Below are 20587 nucleotides of genomic sequence, written 5' to 3'. Positions count from 1 at the left end.
GCTGCCGATATTAGCAAGTCAAATATATGCAGCATGATGCTTGCAGAACATCTGGTAGGCAAGCTTACACTATGTTCACCAAAGTAACTGTCCCTTTATGTGCTTATCTGCCATGTGCCCAGTCCCAGTTGTGTCGAGATCAGTCACTTATCTCTTTAGCAAGGCTGTGAGGCAGCAGTACAAGCGCCATCGCTGTGATCATTGTATAGTTAATTGTCACCTCCATCAACATTAGCACTCTCTAACATGCTTACCAGAGGGGGTAAAGGGGGGGGAACTGACTGCACGCTCTATTCTGAAGCTGACACTTGTTCTCTGAGGGGCGGTATTCGGTGTCAGGATTACAGTGCACGGGAGAAAGGAGGCGGAGGGGAGGTGGGGAGTATTCCCTACAACTCATGTCACCGGGTCTCTCTGTAATGGCAGCAAAGGGAGAAAAAGAGAAGGAATAGAGACAGGGTGCCAGGGAGGATTGATGGGTGTTTACTTTTTTCAAGCAGTCTCTCAACCAATGACAGCGCAAAGAGACTTGCATTGACTGGGACTATGCTCCTTTCACAGTATGTCAAGGGCCAACTGAACAACCCACACCGATTATGGCTGTTGATACGCACTCTGACCATATAGTCGCACTTATCACTTATGTAAGCCTTTTTGGATATAAACTTCACATCAAACAAGACAAAATGTTTGGAAGGGTTCAGTGCAAAGACAGTGACACACACATAATATATACTACACACATTTGGCAAAAGGCCAAAAGGATTTAAATGTGTCGCCACCAAACCATATGGAATAACACATCCCCGCCTAAACTAACAAACACTCCAGCACGCACACATACATATTCTGGCCTGCACACAGACGCACACATCAAGACTGTAAAACAGCATTGCCATCTTGAGCCCTCTGGATCACCGGGGGCCATCTGACTCTGTGGAGCCTTGAATGCATTAAGACGAGCAAGGTGGCAGCACTTTCCATCTCAGCTAGCACAGTTACATAACCCTCCATGATATGAATTCATTAACAGATTTAGTTCTGCAGGTGAGAACACTTCTCCTCACTGCTTACGAATGATACCACCTCACGTTTATTTAATAGATAGTGATGCTGCAGGATGTCAAACCCACTTCAGTTGAGGTAAAACAACTGCAGATACACAGGCAAAGCAGGACTGTCAACACTACCACAAATTAAAAAAGCATGCTTTCATTTTTGCATTCATCCACTCTGCTAAGATTTTGAGTTGAAGCAAAGGAGATGACATTTAGTTGACCCCACAGGTGTCAAGGGTCATCTCATGGGGGAAGAAACTGGACAGAAGAGGTGGAGAATAATGAAAGGGGTCGAGCTGTGAAAGGATAGTGCCCTGGTTAAGTTTGAGGGGAAACAAGTGAGAATAGAAATGCATGGTTAAAGCACCAACAAATGGTCACATAACATACGTGGGACAATCTGATGGGGTGTGCCTAGAAGCCCCCTGGATATGAATAAGACTGGGACATGAGATCAGTCGGTTAGATCAGACTATTAGGAAATTTGGCGAACGGTGTGATATGTGCTGTGTCTGGTCTGTTGCCCCCACTCACACACCCATCCGAGCCCAGACACAAACATGCCCCCGTGCCCCTCCTCGGACCTCAGAAAAAAGTCTGACAGATGGGTGTACTAGAAAGATCCACTCGGGAGACGAAAGCATACTAAGGCACTGTCTGTCCACTGTTTGAATTTGGAAGAAAACTACAACGAGAGCAAAACAGGACGGAGAAAAAAGGGACATCTGTGACATTTGTCTTATTTCCCCTCTTGTGGGACATGATGTGTCACGAGCGAGCAGAGTCTTTTGGATCATATTCCATTAAATTAATGAACCCCACACACAAACAACATTCACACTCCAGCCCATGCCTCCTCATCCCTTCCCTGTAAGTTGTCTGTGCCCCCAAGTGGTTGAATGGCATAACTGCATCTGCTTTACAAATGTATGTTTAAAACTTGTGAAACAACTATGCCTCAGTAGACAAGGCCATTGGAAACGCATTTACTGTAAAATTTACTTTTAAACTCAAACCTCTAGTACCATAATGTGATTAACAAAAATTCTGAGAGGAAGTTATTGTAAATGAAGGGGGCTTTGTGATGGTGTACAACAAAATTCTTATATTGATATATATATATATATATATCAACTTAAGTTTAGTTAAAAAAATACGTTTGCGATCAAACCAGTAAGCCCAGAAGAAGTTGAACCCTCCATGGAGGACAAAACAACAAGCGAAGAATAATCGGTAACTTCAGGTTATTAACTAGTTTAATTAAATTTTATTTAATGAGATAACTTGAATTTTTTTCTGCTGTCTTGGGTGGACTTAAACTTTGCATTTTTACTAACGTTAGCTTACTGTAAACCACTGGCTGCGTGCTAAATTCCTCACCAACATGCCGTGCTTGATAGTGCTGGTGAAAGACTGAAAAGCTTGAAGTGCCAGCGATGGGTATTTGCAAGCGGAGAGGGTGAGTTATTTGTGGGCGAGTCGATTATCTAAAATAAATAACAAAATATTACAAATAGATAAACAATAAATATTTTTACACAACTAAAATTACATTTCTGTTATTGTAGAAAGAGTAGAGTACCAATAAGGTAATGTTGGGTGCCATTATCTGGTACCTGGTACCATAGCAGCACAAATGTGAATTGCACCCAACCCTATTGTGAATGGAGGAGCACCTGAATGCAAGACGATCAACTATATTGATTGTAGTGAGTTGCAAGATGGCAAAATAATTCACAAGTAGGCTGATAATCACTTTTCTTGCAATTGTTGGTTGTAAATACCATCTTAACAATCGAAGAACAAAGATATAGTTAAACCACAATTTGTACGATTTAGAAGAGAACAGTTAGAGTATTTAGAGAGGAATTTTAAATAATAAAGCTGATGCACCCTGTAGTGTTTTAATGACAGACGCTTCATTCTTTTAACCAACAGGGATGCCTTTTGCCCTCGACTTCTGCCTAGCCCCAAGCCTTTAATTAAGACTGGCCTAAGCCCGATTGATCCTGACACACCAGGAAGTTTCTTGAATATCTGACCATGGAAGTATTATATAGGCCCAACCCCCATAGCAGCCAACAGCTCCTTCCCACATGCCACATAAAAAGGTTTGTAAGCTGAAAGCCCATGGGACCTTGTATGATTGAGTTATACCTAAACATTTTGCACATTCTGGGTTGTCATCTTGTCCACAGAAATAAGAGTTTTTTTTAAATAACTATAAATATTACGACAAATATGTAAAGTCTATACTGTATGTTTTCCCTTACCTTTTAACTTACTAGTCATGTAGTTGGTTGTGTCCAAGTATCAAACCTCACATCAAACTTTGTTGTTGCACTGTTAAAAGCTACATGGCATGAAAAATGCCCAAAAAAAGAGTCATTGAATCTCAGGACTAAGCAACTAATTGATAAAACCACCTATTTAAAAGATGGTAGTTCTAACATTTCATATGACAGTTGCATTACATTAAAACTGTATGTTATTTGAGGATGTCTATGCTTTACTGAAGAGTGTCAAACAAGTTGTTTCAGGCACTTTGGAGTTTTCTGTATGAGAAGTCTCCCTTTGTTGCATACATTAACCTTTGCGTAGCAGAACTTTTTTGAATTTTTTTTAATGAAAATTTGCATAAAAGGTATATGACACACTAAAGGAAAGGAGAAACCAAAACACATGATATGTGTACTTTAAATCAAAAACACGTCACCTGCAGCAAAGGTAGTGATGCAAAAACAAAGATAGGATGTTTGGATTGTCAGAGCTCTGTGCTGCAGGTGCTCTGCACCACATGGAGAGAATTCTTGTATTGGCTTTCACCGCAAACAAAGCCACTCTTCGCTTTGTGGTGTTTTGGGATAAACCGGGACCACAATTGTTCGATAATGTTACACAATGTTAAACATACAGCAAGCAACGTATAACTCAATGTTTTAGTAAGATTTAAAAAAAAAAGGCTAAAAAAATCGTAATCTAGATTGGCAGATGCCTCTTTTTCAACATCTGAAATTGCTAAGCAATGTCAAATGAATACAAATCTTAGACTCTCCACTGCAAAACAGAGGTTCAACATGACAACCTGAAGGCTTTGAACATGTCAAAAGAAAGAAGTGATTTCCTGAAGCAGAGAGGAGAGTGGTTTAATACCCTGACCCGCTGGAGGAGAAATCCTGCCGACCAGCCAAGCTTAACGCTGCAGGTGTGGACAAAATGAAAAGGCAAAATTTGTACGTTTTATAAATTTATTGAAACCATGCAGTGTCGATGTACTGACCCATGGGCCAGATAGCGTTTCTTGTTGGAGTTCAAGTTCAAAAACTCTTTCAGATAAAGGGACGTTGCAAATTGAGGGGCATAATTCAAGCTTTGTTGGAAAATAATAAATAAAAATAATAAAGGAACTCTCTGATTATTTCAAATATCTCCACTTAGTCATATCAGCAGAGCACACAATTATCCCCTAGGAAAATAAAAACCTGTTCACCACTGATGTCAGTAAGTTAATGACCCTTCACCTAACCAGGGATTACTGTGATGTTTACAGGAAAGCAATTAACAGTAATTTTACAACTCTATGATTATGAAAATTGTTTATGTTTTTTTTTGCAGTCTCCAACCTGATATAATTTCTTATTATACAAACTTGCACATCAAAGAATACAATCAAAGAAACTATCAACTCTTCTATTTCTCTACACAAGCAGCTGATGCAGCAAAACTAATGGTGGTGTTTTTCGCAGATGAAAAATCCAGAAATATAAACACAGACACAGACACGTGGTGGAAAGTGACAGGGAAAGTACAAGACCCTACATTGGCCTATAATGGGTGTGGTTGAGGTGGGGCGGGCAACGAGTGCCCCTTCCTTCCTATTCTGGGAGGATCATGGAAATTAAACTCATAGTCACATTTTCAACTTGTCTGGCACAAACTCATTTCAGGACCAGCCTGAAATAATAAAAAAAACATCAATATACTTGCCTGTCAGTCGAGATGTTTGAGAGCAAGCAATTCTTACCTTCTCAACAACAAACTACTGAACGTTACAGAAGATGCTACAGAAGGTGTACGTAAAGTCCCTTTTAAGCCAGGTGTTTTAAAGCACAGGTTTGACTTTATTTGTGTCTCTTCACAAATAAATGCCAGCATGGATTTTGCTAACACTAGATCCAGAAGATGTCATCGCTATCACCTCTGCAATTTGTGTGAAGTGTGTGTGTGTGTGCAGAGTCAGATGCGAGTTGAATTGGGGGGGGGGGGGGAAACTCACCCACTGACCTGAGCAGTAGCATTTACACTATTCTCAGTGGTCATGAACACAACAGAATTGCAATGTCGAGGTCAAACATCAGAAGTACAGTCGTTAACTGGCCCATTACTGAAATGCAGACAGCACCAGTGGGCAACGGCTACAGGAAGTCATTAGGAAGTTTCCATTTGGAGTTAGAAAAAGGTTTCCTGAACAGAATGCACGATTGGGTGTTGGCGTATTGCTGGTGGAAATGTCTGCTGATTGACATAGGGCATGATGGTTGACATTCTACAGAGCGTTTTGACTGCAAAGCCTACTTTTTGATGTTTTAAAAATGTTCATATGGACATTTTTATTAAACCATACAATCCTTGATCCTGAATCAATAGGTAAAGATCTCCAGAGCCTTTTGAATAGATATTTAGGACTCAAATGGCTGAGTTTTTCTCTATACTTAAGCTGCTGGCCACTTGCTTTGTCTCTCTGTGGAGGGCCTGTAGTAAAGCTTCAAAAGACTCCTTATCACTGTCACGTTTTCTCAGTAATGGAGAACGGATGCACAGGCTTACACTAGGTTAGACCAACACAAGGAGACGAGTGAAGAAATGCTTTGAATGTTGCCTTGTAAAGGGAAGAGCTCCTGTATAGGCCTCCTGACCTTCCCACTCCACTTCCTTCCCCAAGAAGTTAAGGAATGCTGTGTCAGGATTTATAAAGGAACGTGCATTTTCCTTTCCCCTAAGTTAATTCCTAAGCGATATTTTCAGTCATAATTTTGGGAAATTTGTCTGTGATAAAAACTGATAAAACTAGGTTAATATTTGCAGACCTTGAATATGGAATTTCTTAGCAACAACCTTTCAATTTTCTTTTGTAAACGTTTCTCTTTATATTTGTGTAGTTTTTCAACTACCATCGCTGCTTATAATATTCTAAATTATAATGTTATATCCCTAGTCTTGTTTAACAATGTCTTATACCACTTGCATCCCTTTTGAAGTAAACAGTTTGCAAATCAACCTTTCATCAGTTTTTTGGAAATATTACGGCGCTACACTGCTCTACAAAGAAGTGACACTGTGTGGACTAGAGACAAAATCATTAAATAGGACATTTATATAATCAATTATTCCTCCAATGTCTTTTTACACAACTCTACTGTTCTCTATCCTCCATCTTTGGTATGGCTAACTCAGACTACCACAAGGTTCCAACTTTGACTGTGGCTTCATCCTGTATTTTCCAATTATCACCTTTTAAAGGCCAGCTGGGTGCATACCAAACCATCAGGGGGCAATACCATTTGCATTGCTCTGAGACAAAGTCATGCCCAAGTGCTTTCACTCTAAAGTTCATAGCAGACAAGTCTAAAATGACCTTAGCCTGACGAATTATATCAAATTGAAAAATGTTTACAAATGTATAAAAGAGAACCAGGTTGTTTTTGCGGTAAGTTGACGGAGAACATTCCCGAGCTTTAAGGGAAGAAGTTTGTTTTATCGACATGGCAAGTAGTTTGCTAGACTTTCTCATTTGAGACTGATCGATGTGACCGTCCTTTGAGTGCTCGCTCTGTTTACAGTTTCAGCTCATTATGCAGATTTTATTCTTCCTTTTCATTAACTTGATTTTTAAGCAGCTCCAGGAATATATTACATCTATTTCGTTTAGGTCAATTTTGTTTGCCCATTGAAATTCCCCAAAATCACAGAGCATTGAATTGACCATTGCATACATGTGTGTGTTTGTGCATGTTTGTGCGTGTCGTTTGGGGTTGGGTTGGGTGGTGTAACTGTTCCATTTACTTTGCACATTAATGAGCACCGGCTCTCTGCCTGCCTTTAGGCTCTCCTTCTTAATGCTAGAGCTGTTCACTAGTGTAAACCTGTGTTTGATTTCTCCCCTCCTCTCCCTCTCGGCCTGCATATAGCAGCATTTAGCTGTGAATTAATTTTCATGTTTGGATATACCCTGCTGAGGTGTGATGGCGGTGGGGCATAATCAAAATCTGCAACACTACATATGGGTAGATAGGCCTTGTGGGTATTTTCACAGTGCAGATCTGTAGCTGGGCGGGGGGAAATTAAAAGCAGAGAGAGGGGTCAACGGCCAGCAGAGAAAACCGAAGTCAGCAATAGGACAATGGGACATTTAACACAAAAGAATAAATCGGTTGTCTTCTAGAAGAGCACGGGGAAGAGGATACCTTTTGCAGTGTGTCGTGCAGCTGTGTGTGTGTGTGTGTGTGTGTGTGTGTGTGTGATAATGCGCATGTCTATGGCCAAGGGACAAGACACGCACCCACAGCCACAGCTCAAACACCAGCAGCCCCTAACATGGTGTGTCTAATGCTCCTATTTAGTGTTTGGGGTGCAGCGGCGCGTGGCCTGAGGTTTCTGGGAGGGGAGCATCGATAGCACCTAGCCTGACAGCTGTGCCCCAAACTGGAGACAAAAGCCGGAGGAAGTACCGCATCATCGAAGACGGGACTAAAAGGCATGGCAGTTTGCTTGTGGTCCGGCCTATTCTGCCATCTGACTCAGTGCATGGTCCCCTTTTCACGGAGGATGTAGCCCGATAGCAAACACAAGCTTAAACGGGGAGGAAATCTGGAAACAAATTCCACTCTAGAGGACATGTGGTACATCGAGATCAAAAGCAGAAACATAAACTACGAATTCATAACAGTCTTAATTCTAAACAAACAAAAAACAGAAAGAACATGGGCCACCTTTTGTGCTGCAGTCTTTTCAATGGAGTTTATTTGTAATCCTTTGATAGGTGGGAGTCTCTTTGTCAATCGGTGTACATCAAAGATAAACCAACTTATCATGCTGTTTGTGTTTGTGTGTCTATGTGTGCGTGTCTGTATTCCAGTCTTAACGTCCCAGTAAGGCATAATTTGAATCTATTGATTTAATAGGCTTTGGTAGCAGGCTGTGGGATAAATGCAATGTTCCAGTTATAAGTAGGGGACACACCTCCAGTCCATAAAACGAATGTTTGTGATGAAAAGCTAAGAGGATGGTCTGCATTTCTGTGAAGAGCAACTTTTACTACAGCTGCCGCATTTTCCAAAAGCACAAATTATTTGTCTATATTGCATGAAGACACAGAGGCACGGACATCTGGAGAGCACACGAGAAAATACAGCAACAGCAAGTGACAAAATTCTCAGGTTAGGAGAGGATTAAGTAAAAATATAAATTCAATCTGAAAGCATTTAGCACCCAGGGTCAATTTTCATCAACACAAACCCTTTATTAACATACTCAGAGGCGCCTCCATTCATGGGCCGGGCTAATGGAAGCAAAAGAGATAATAATTACTTGTTTGTTGCCACATCAGCTGTTAGGTGATAATTAGGCCTAGGCGAGAATATTAACAGTTTTATAAGCTTTCTTTGATCTGAACACATGTTCCCACGTAGATGAATCCGGCATTAATTATTGCTTAATATTAAAGGCTAATCAAAACTCTGCAGAACTGGATCCGCTCTGTCAATACACAGTTCCCCTGCACCAGTGACTGAACACAAATACCACTTTGATTGTGAGCTTAATATAGTACATCAGAATGCAGATTTTCTCATGGAATAACATATTCTAGACATAAAATATTGAATAATAAAAAGATCATGACTGATGCTTACAATTTCTTTTGTTTCATGAATGTGGTGGATCGGAGTATTCATGTGAATACATATTCACCATGTGCTTTACTTGGAGCCTAGAGAGACTCATGAAACATGAGAAAATGTGAACTTCACACTCACGAAAGGGTGGTGCAGCCGATCCCTGGCATCCATATCAATGACTATCCTTGTTATAATGTGGAAAACTAAATATTTACAATTACATCCTGATAGCAAAATAGGAAAACTATCCGTGCCTCGCATAATGGAACTTCCTTTATTACGCCCCTGTGTCCTCACAGACAAATACACACATGCATGGACGTCAGGGGATTGAAATGGCTCAAAAATATCCAGAGGCTTAAAATGGACCTGTGTATGTGTGTGTGTGTGTATGTGTGTGTGTGTGTGTGTGTGTTTGTGTGTGTGTGTGTGTGTGTGTGTGTGTGTGTGTGCGTGTGTGAGTGAGTAGAACAGTGTCAACACTGAAACAAAAGTGTGTAACAGTGGGTATTTCACAACTGAGACCTGCAAAAAGGCCTTTTAAAACAACATGATAAAATAATATTTAATTATTCCGATGAATCTAAATTCCCGTGGTTGAATTTGGACTATAGTCACAATAACAAACATGCAGTGTGTCCCGGGAGCATCATTTTATCTGCATCACAAGGTAAATAATTATCAGAGGGATAAAAATGTCACATGAGGGGCTCAGTCCGTCTGAATTTAGCCTTTATAAGGTGCCATGTTAGTGAAGATTAAAGCCAATTGGTTGAGATTACTAGGTGACTGACTGGTCACTAACTTCCGATTATAAACTTTAAGTTACCATTTTATTAGGTACACTTGTATTATCAAATGTAATGCAAGTTCCCTGCAACAGATAATAGATTATTGCCCAAGTCCTACATTAAAATCAATTGAGAAGGTTTTGCTAACAACAATCAACAATCAACAAACAAGCAACATAATCTTCTTGACGGAGGTAAAGCGTAACATTTTTAAATGCTATAGTGATTAAATAAGCAGACCTCAAGCAGCGGCCTTATGACCACTGAGCTCTTGAGATAAGATGCAACACACTGTAAGACTATCTAATGGACTGTGTAATGTTATGTAACCAAGACACCATTTTCTCAATGAAACTTGAGAAAAACAAAATATTTTATCTGATCTGTTCACAAGCGACCAGATGTTCCTCCCCTGTTTCTTTCTCACCCTTTCCATTTTCTTCTTTCTGTAAAAGGACTTGACCACATTAATAAAGTTTATTAAAACACTTTTACCCAACTCATGTAGCTACAGTAGGAGCATAAATTACTCTCAATTAACGCTATGGACAGCTGGGACAAGGCAACCCAGTTTATGTTCCCATTTTTGCTCCGCAAATTATTACATAGTTGCAAAAGGCAGACTAGTCTGTAGTGAGAGTTGCTGTGTCCTTAGAGGGCATTAGTGCAGGCTTTATCTTGTTGTGCCAGACAGTTCAGTAGTAAGCACCCTGGCAAAGGCTCTCGTAGTAAACTCTGATGGAGCAGCACAGCAGAGTCGCAGCGTTGCAGCCGTCCTGGCATAGAGATATGGGTCATTCTAGGCTGTCCTCTCGCTCACCCCATCGCCAGAGCCCAAAACCTGATGAGATTAGCCGGCCAGCCAGGCGCTCAGTGGTGGCAAAACACAAACACCACTGATTACGTGAACATTAAAGTCAGATCCCCTCACACTTCAGCTCGGATTCCCTTGTGCAGGGTCACAAGCGGGTTAGTGTAATGACTGCGCTGCAGCTCCCGACTTATACGGCAGTACTACCTCTATCCTGGCACACGCCGCGAACCCGGACAGATAGTAAACAAACACACTATCACTGTGATTAGAGCTGACGTCATCTGAGGCGCCGCGCTATGAGTGAATGGGACAGCGATACAGCTGGCATCCTGCAATCCTCCAAACAGCTTTCAACTGAGAGAATGTGTCCGCTTGGCCCATTCATTGTTGACGTGACCGAGATGTGACACTAAACAGGTTGACGTTTCCTTCCAGTGGCTAGTTTTTGGGGCAAGTCAGCAAATGCAGTGCCTCGCACACTGCCATTTGTGTTAAATCACTGCTAGAAATGGGATTAGGCAGTATTGAATGCCAGGGTAATCACTCATTCAGCAGCAGCCAGGGGAAAAGGCCTCCTTAAGGAAAATGGGTGGGTTTTATGTAGCTGAGAGCTTTGATTACTGCTCCATCTTAAAACCGCATCCGATGAGTAAAGACATGCACTGGTCCTCCCCCACATTTACTGGGTGAGTCGCCCTCCTGGGTTCCTGTAAATAAGTGACGTCACAGCGCTTAATGATGCCCAGACTAGACGCAAGCAAGGCCCTAAAATCAACAGAGTATCAGCTTCATCACTTCTGAGCATGCATGCCAACAAAAAAAAAATCGTTTTGCACATTTCATCCCATTTCTCGGTTGGGTTGCTAATGATGCAGAGTATTAACAGGATCAAAAGTTCTCTCTTATTCAATGAGGCCAGTAAAGTCACTCTGGGTAACAATTAAGAAAAACAAATAACATTGTCTTTATCTGTGGTTTAACAGATCTGCCACTAGCGAAGATGTTCAAAAAAAATTTACACTTTCTCTAGGTTTTCCTCCTTTTCTCCCTGACACAGACTGGTAGTGACAGTTGTTTCCAGTTGCTACATATAAAAGGGCCCATCATAAAGCCTGGCTAGAGGAAACAGGATAAGCGCTTGAGCCAAGGCAGTAAAAAGCTCTCTGGGAACTTGAAAGCCACACAAATGAAGTCTGCATCTGCCATCTGGAAACAATAAACAAACAAAACCCAGCAGCCAAACAAACACCACGATATGCAGAGGGAGAGAGAGAGAGAGAGAGAGAGAGAGAGAGAGAGAGAGAGAGAGAGAGAGAGAGAGAGAGAGAAGAGAGAAATGGAAGCAGTGATTGAGAGTGTGAATGAGTGATAGGGAGAGGAGGGTGTCAATGTTACAAACGTGTGCAGCATGCATCATTAGCAGACACTGATGGGGAGACAGACACAGAGACAACCCTTTCTATAAAATCCTCCTTTGATGCTCGGGGAGATGGGCCCTGCTTTTGAACGTGTGTGGTACCACTGAAACCTGGTTCTAATGAAGTGTAGTGCTAACAGGAGGCTGCCTGTCTAGCAACTTGTGCCAGTGACGGGATGAGAAGTTATACGCCACTTCCGAATATGGCAAAACACCAGAAGCAGCCGAGCCAACTGTTCTCTGCAAGCCCAGACGAAGCATGAATGGGATCTGTCGTCAATTTTTAGAGAGAGATCACATCACAGTTGTTCTGTTTCGCAGTCCCGGGTTGTGTGTGTTAATTATCAAATGGTGGCCCAATATGGACTAGTCAATGACAAGTTCCCTTTTATGTACAGAAGCTGCAAAACACTGGTGTCAGTGGAGAAACATTTCAAGCTTATGGGATATTTCGCATTATGATTCACAAGAAGTACATTTTTACCTTTTTACCTTGGTCAAAAACCTCAGACATTTAATTTACAGTGATATGAAGATGATAAATCGATATCTGAGCACCATTTAAGAACACATATTCAATATATATAAATAACTTGACTCATCTACAAGCATTAAATGTAACAGAAGACAAGCAGACTCACTTAAGATATGTTAATTTAAGTTTACTGTTACAACAAAACTGCATTTTGCCCCGAATAATGCTTAGTTTGACTACTTATACAAAAATCACGTATTACTAATACTGCATACTTTCCTCAATGACAAGATGCAGCACAATCTGGCTACGGGTACACAGTTGATGTTTGGAACCATCGCATGAGGAAGACGCTTGAGATGAAGCTTTAGTTGTTTGTAGAACAAGCATCTGGAGCTGCACTCAAAGACCTCATCACAAGGCACACTGTCAACACTGACACCGAGGGGTTCAACAAAGAACTGCAGCCACGTGGCCACAGCATGGACCTGTGTACTTATAGAAAGTCCAACCCTTAGCTGTACATACACAGAAAAGCAAAGGGTGGCATATACACACACAGGCATATAGACAACACACATACACAGACACACACAAGACACCCACCCACACACAACCCCCCCTGCTGAGCCTGGTTAACAAACACTCTGCTATAAAAGCAGGACTCTTACTCATTAGGATGCTGTGTATCAGACAGGAAATGCTGGGTAAATTACACCTCATCGGCCTGGAACTAGCCGACCATCACCATGGCAATGAGCCAACCTCGGTGCCGTGAGAAGACCAATACGCCACCGGAGCAGCCGAGGAAAAAGGGAACAGGACAACGCATACTTTACTGTAGTGACTGATGAAAAACCTTGAATGACCAATGACACTCCTGCAGGTTCCTGAGGAGTAAACTGAACCTAAATCTTTATCTATTTAAAAAGGTAGAGAGCCCCTCTGGCCTTTTGACAGAGGTGCTGACTTGAAACCTGGAAGCAATATCCTGCCCTGCCCCCAACACGCAAACACACACATCTGACTGCGACTTAATTAATGCTACATAGGCTAAACTGTACCAGACCAACATACTCACTATTTATTCGAAATTGTAAGTTATTCATACACAGTAGGTGCTGCAATACGGTTCAATAAATAGATCAATGTGTGCTGTAACTCGTCACGACTATCACAGTAACATTGGGTGTCTCTCCAGGGAGGTCTTTGCGAAATATTTGAATTTTTCTTGACAGATTTTCACTGAATAAACACATTATGGTTACCATGTGTAAATTTGAGGAGGAGTATTGGACAATAACGCTGCCGAAACTCACCACCACATCAAGAATGGCACAACATGTATTAATCTTCAAAAGGATCATTTCACCGCAGCACTGTGCAAAAGCCGAAAACACAAGTTTCCCACTTTTGTTATCATTAAAAACAGAGGATATTTCCCCAGGTCCTCATTCGATCCGACCACCGCGCTCAAACTCTAAACCACACAAACCACCCGTTGGCCGAGTTCACCCCGCGTTTCGAGAACAAAATTCTTTGGTTGCATTGTTCACACATTCCTCCCATGGCCGTGTTTATACAGATGCGATTCCATGTGCGCTCAGGGGTCCTAAGAAGTCCCACTCTGAAGCTGAAGATGTGTTGTTGATCAAAGGCTTCAGAACTAGAGCGCAGACACTTGTTTTTTTTTTTTTTTCTTCTTCTATGGGGATACTGGGTAACATAACCATCTGTTGGCCGTATGGATTCACCTTGGTCGGCACTGAAACAAGTGTAGGCCTCTCTCTCTCTCTCTGTCTCTCTCTCTCTGCTGCCACCCCACACTGCTCCCTCAGCCACGTTTACTCAGCTGGTCCCCACGCCAGTTAGCGGCGTTTTGTTTTCACACAGCAACATGTGTTAACTTAATGCTCTGTAACAGATTTCAAAGTCAGGATTAGCTGGGTCAACAACAGGTAACGGAGCGATTTATTGATTCATTGGATCTAAAAAAAGGCAATGTGCTCTGTTGGCACTGGTAGAGACATCTACAGGCATGAGGATGCTTCACGCAGAACATGACTCTTCTTCTTTACACTCTGTAAGCAAAGAAACTGAAAACATATTAAAAAGAAAACATAATTATTTAAAGAATCTGAGGTGTATGTTGGCTCCAAAAACAGGAATGAAAATAAGTTATAGGCTTACATGTGATTTGAGCGGAGTAACCTTGCCCCATAATCTAGGCTAATTAGTAATTAATGAGATTCATTAGTAAGTGCCGTGCTGTTGTTTTGAGCCGAGTGAACTTGCTCAGCAACCTAGTTCTCAGCAATAAAGGATATTTGGGGGGGAAAAATGCTGTTTTTCACATTTATCGTTTTAATATTTAATGTTTTTCCCCTTGTAAAATAAAAGATGCAACATCATCTGTAATTTGACATACCACGAAAATACCAGTCAACCCGGGAATTGCATTACACCTAAGCTTTTACACATTTAAAGAAGAACCTTTAACTTCTTACCCCACCAAGAAGAAAATTACTTAGAATGTCCCCGAACAAAACACTCATGCAATTTGAAAACCTCAAGAATTCACATAGAGTTGAAAAACACAAACACTCTTGAGAAACCAGAGAAAGTATAAATTCAATCTATATAATACAATAACAGCTCTCTTGTAGGAAAAGTACAACTAGTGTTGGTGCCCAAATGTAAACGTAACCATTTGGAGAAGATAACCATAATATATATAGAGTTCTAAGAATAAAAACATTTGCACCAGACATGTTAGTGAAGCCTTATTAAGCCAATGTTAATACAAATTCTGTTGTGTCATAGGTGGTCCCTAGTTGGTGCAAGTGGAGGAGAGTAACTGCAGCATCCAAAAGTCAATTAGTGATTGGTGATGCTCTGGTTCTGCAGCGACAGCAAACAGACACAATATAACTCGTCCTTGTGTGTGTGTGTGTGTGTGTGTGTGTGTGTGTGTTTTAAATCCAGAACCTATGCCAGTGTGTGTTTATAACGATGATATAGCCAAATCCATGCTGTGGTAGAACATGACAACGAAGGTGAGAAAACCAGTATAACACCCACCCCATTTGCTGGTGTTGTTTGACACCAGCAAATACCTTGACCAATTAGATGCGTTTGAGTGTGAGACTAGATGTCCGAACAGGGCAAAAGAGGAAGACACACTTTTAAAAGTGGCTCACATGTGTGTTTGAAAGCACCAAAATCTTTGCTACCAAGACAGAATGGTCAATAACATGCCCACAATAAGACAAGATAAATCATTCAAAAGCTCAAGGAAGGCATCTTGAGCTTAAGGTCTGTGGTTAGAAGCCGGCTCAACCTCCCATAGCTGCAGAATTTGGTTACAGAGTCCGAATGGTTGTTTTCTTGCTTGATTGGATTATGGCCACACACCTCAAGCTCGGCTTCCACCACCAATCAACAAGGAAATGAGGTGTCAACACACTTGTGTTTATTCAACACTCATTTATTTTTCTAACAGTAGCCGAAGCCAGTTTGAGGACAGATGACACCAGATGAGTGAAGGGATTCTCTTTAAAAACACTGCTTCTTTCTAACAGAATTACAATCAAGAAATGTGTGTGCAAAAGCTAATTACATTTGTCGACCCTGTTTTATTTAATTTAAGTGCATTACAAAAAAATTTGTATTAGAGGACAGTTTTAAATGCAAATTAAGCAATTCACTGTGAAATAACTATTGCACTTTTAATGACACTTTATACTAATATTAAGAGTGTTTAAAATTACAACTGTATATTAAAAGTCTGCATTGTCTTGGCTCTAATCTCTTTTACAACTGAGACGAGAGGGCTTTTAAAATGTCAGGCTGTGCGTCCATATGACCAAGCTAAAGGAACTAGTAATGGGAAGACACCAGGACGTCTGTAATGCTTCAAGTCAGCATGAAGTGCCATCAAAATAAAATTCTGCACAGTGGCTGCTGCTTTAAAACAACTGGAGCAATTGAAAATCCCCCCTCCCAATTTATGCCAAATGCCACTTTATAAACATTCTAGCTTGACTGCCAAGTGTCTGCACTGCTTTATGCCCCTTCTTTTAATTGAAAGCGTTATAGGGGTGCATTACACTCGGGGGCTTTATAAGCTGTGCTATAAAGCCCTAGCAGGCCCGGAGAGGGGAAACTGCCCATTAACTTATAAGGTCCAGGCCTTGGCTCTCTTAATTGACAACCTCTAGGCTACTTTCATCACTTGTCGACTTCATAGCGGCAGTCAATGCTTCCTCCAGGATGCTGTTGCATCTTTGACACGAGGGTGTTTGTGACAAAGAGCAGTCTGCCGCCAATGCCAGGGCGAGGGCTCTAGGCTGTCCATAAAACTAGCACACACATTCCTCTCAGAGCTCCAGCCATCTGAGAGCGCTGCATTTAACCATGAAGGCACTGCCTCCCGAAACACCGGCCAAAAATTAATAAGACTCTCATTTTAATGGCAGATTTTTATATGATTATGCTGTAAACAAGTTCACACATTACATATAATTCAATTATTTTTCATAATATTGGGGATTTCACTTAATAAGTTTACCGAAAAATACAAAAAGAAAAGAGTGAGATGTTAAGTTGGAAGAGGGATTACTGAGGATGAGAGAATGGTTTGTTTCTAAACTATTCAAAATATCACCACAAGCACAAACAGACACACTCAAACACACCCACACTGGCGTGACAGTCACTTCACACTCTAATTTGGCAGGATCGTCAGCTTTGTGCCTCTGGAAATTCATGTGCCTTGAATTAGTGCCACATGTCACAGTGTTGTTGACCAGTACAGACACATTACTTGAATATTAAGTTAGAGCATTCGGACTGTTTGAAGTTTCTAATTATACTTCCTCTGAGACTTGCGTGACAATTAACTGAAAAGGTAGAAGAGCATGAGGCAACTTGACTGCGAACCATCTGTCATTGAATTTCATGACCTAAACCTGCAGAAATGCACACAAGGCTAATACGCATGCAAGTATTAACATGTTTTACTGTTCTTAAAAAGGTAACACCAACAATTCAGTATTGTAATCACATCCTGTTAGGGGACTTTTTATTTTTTTATTTTAATGGTTTAAATCGTAACATCAAAGCTACATCCTGACTGTTGGTCCTTAGTGAGTCAATCTGACCTTTGCCTCAAGTCTCTTATGTAATGTTGATATGTTTGTTTTACTTGTTACGTTTTGTTGAATTTTGGCTTGGGCCTAAATACCACAAATAAGCCGCACCAATATCCTCTGTTCTGTATCATTACATGAACTGTTCACACAAATTATATGCATATATATTGATGCATGGGGGCTGCAGTCCAGAAACAGACAATGTCGATAGGAAAGATTGTGTCTAAAATACTGCATGCCCAGTTTACATTTCATGTGCACAGTGACAAGGAGTGAGTGGCCAACATAAGAGAATGCCACTACTTTCTCAAATATGATTGTAGTAAAAAAAATGAAAGACAATAATTGTAAAATAAAATAAAAAATATATAAAACTTAAATTTTAAGTTGCTACACCTATAAATAACAAGGATATAATGGGCAATTATTTACAATAACTACTTTGCTTAGTTAAGTCAATTTCTGCTCCAGAGGTGGATCCAAAATGAAGCAAAACAATTTCAAGAACCAACAACAAACTGCAAAATGACTCTAGATGTGAATAAGACACAATATAACTCCTCCTTGTGTGTGTGTGTGTGTGTGTGTGTGTGTGTGTGTGTTAAATCCAGAACCTATGCCAGTGTGTGTTTATAACGACGATAAAGCCAAATCCATGCTGTGGTAGAACATGACAAGGAAGGTGAGAAACCAGTATAACACTCATCCCATTTAATCATTTCCACTATGAATACTGACAAAACAAGCAAATACAAAAATTACTTTTCCTGAAGAAGACCACACATTTTTTTATTGGATACTAAAAACCTATAAAAATGCTTGTATTGAGTAAACCGTCGGCCATACGGTGTCATGAGTTCCATCAGTAACATCGAGATAATGCTGTCAGAAAATAAAAATAAAGCACAGCCTGGTGCAGTGTCTTCATGGACTCTCTGCATCACATTGGCGTTGCCAGGCAACCACAACTACAACAGGAGATGCTCTACACTGAAGTACTGAGCGGATGGAAAGAAAATAGTAACAGGTCATAAAAACCCCAAAACCACAAACTGCAATGAGGATTGAACACTTTTCATACTTTAGTATGTTACCCACTTTATACTGGGTTATACTGAGATTGATAATATACAAAAAATTATAACAAATATTAATAACTTTATTCATTATTAGAATAATGACCTGCCGTAATAAAACATTCTGTGCTATTTTGTATTTTATTCTTAACAATATTATGCCTGTACATCTATTGAACGATGTATGGACTCAGTGCTGTTTGATAAATATAAATATATAAAAATGTATATGCTGCCATTATCAACAACCCCCAATAAGGGGAATCTGTTGTTCTTTTTAATGTAAAGAGGGCCTTGGAGCATATATGCATATCCAATAATCTCTATGGTGGCTCAGTGATTGCTGTTTTAAATATGTTCTCTATAAAAAATAACTTGATACTGATCCTGCCTTTAATTTGTGTTTGGCAATAAACCATCTGCTAAATAAACAATTTAAAAACAAAAGAATGGGAACATTTTCTAGGAGCAGTGTGGTTGAGATGTGATGCTGCCTTTAGTTTGACTCACAGGGCTACATCAGAATAGGCCTGAAGCCTGGGAAGTATTTGATCCCAGTAAACCATGTCCTCAGGTCTTAAACACAGTAAACACAACCATGACTGTGTCTTGTCCTCTCAACATGAACTTACATGACAGGTTGTGTGTTTTCAAACAGGTGACAGTGTATCCAAGTGAAACGTTGGGGATATATTAGAGTATGACAGCATCACAAGGGGCTGGATCTGGTTCAGAGCCACAGCAGCGATTCTACGTGTACAAACACATTTATTGTTCATAAAGTCATTCAACACACAACCACAGTCTGTCTGTCACCTTCAGGCAAACACAACACACACAACACACACAACACACAGCAGTTGTATGAGGGACATTTAATCAACGGACGGACGTGAAACATCGCGAGGCTTCACGTCGGCAGCTTTACTGCCAACGACGCAGCACGTTGGGAGAAGGAGAAGCGACAGAAACCCAAACTTACCTCGGGAAAAGCCGCTTCACAGCTCTGCTCAAGTGCGCCGCCATGTTTGCTCGGTGACGCGCCAGAGGAGCGAGCAGCTGATTGGTTGTGTGAGTGGTTCCCCCGTTGCAGGACGAGTCGTGCGATTGGCCGCCAAGCGGAAAAGGGCGGGCTCTGCGGGGCAGGACGAGCACATGGGAAAGTAAACAGAAGAAGAGAGTGATGAGGAGAGGAGAGATTGGAGAAGAGAGAATCTAACCACTTTAATTTATAATACAGTGGAATTCACTGTAAAATATAATTAAAAATAAGTAATTCACATGATATAAAATACAGCACAAGGGTTAATTCAGACATTCTGTGCTGTTGTTTACATCCTTGACAGGCTTAGATGTGTATTTGTTGTGTCACAGATGGTGTCCCTCTACAACCACTCTGGTGTCCTTCTGCTCCACGAGACAGAAGGGACGGAGACAGGCTGAGGCTCGCGACGGACGAGCAACGGGGGGAATCAAAAGGAAAGAGAGAAGAGAGATTTGAGCACCAGGCACGTCACCCCAGGGGCTCCCTCTCACAGCAGTGGTGAATTACTACCACTACCATCAGCCAGGTCCAAGTGTGGTGCACAAATGACACGCAATATTTGCCGTGATTAAGTCAGCAGGGGATTTGCTCCAAATGTCAGCATTCAGAGGACAGCCATCGGGGTGCGGGTGTATTTAAATGTGCATGTGCTGCTGGACCTGACTGTACTTTATGAGGTGTTGTGGAATCAAAGGTGTTTGCTGGATGGCCTTGAGGTAAAGAACAGGAAAAGTCCATGATGATCATGTGTTGTTACTGCAACAGTGGGACATTTCCTGTCTTGACACTGACATTTGAACCACAGTAAAGCAAATCAAACAGAGGATGTTTTTAATGAATAAGTAATTCATAATTCATTCATT

General features: G+C 41.0%; 1 protein-coding gene across 1 annotated transcript in view; it reads right to left on the bottom strand.

Annotated features, from left to right (window-relative positions):
- clybl (citrate lyase beta like) overlaps positions 1-19711 on the bottom strand; it is a 55843-nt gene extending 36132 nt beyond the window's left edge. Inside the window, exon 1 of the mRNA XM_062402938.1 lies at positions 19662-19711. Coding sequence (XP_062258922.1) covers positions 19662-19705 — 44 coding nt within the window. The 5' untranslated portion in view covers positions 19706-19711. The remainder of the gene's footprint in view (positions 1-19661) is intronic.
- Positions 19712-20587: the final 876 nt, after the last annotated feature.

This window comes from Platichthys flesus, chromosome 13 (assembly GCF_949316205.1).
Source record: "Platichthys flesus chromosome 13, fPlaFle2.1, whole genome shotgun sequence".
Classification (NCBI taxonomy): domain Eukaryota; kingdom Metazoa; phylum Chordata; class Actinopteri; order Pleuronectiformes; family Pleuronectidae; genus Platichthys; species Platichthys flesus.
This window is presented reverse-complemented; position numbering and strand designations above follow the sequence as displayed.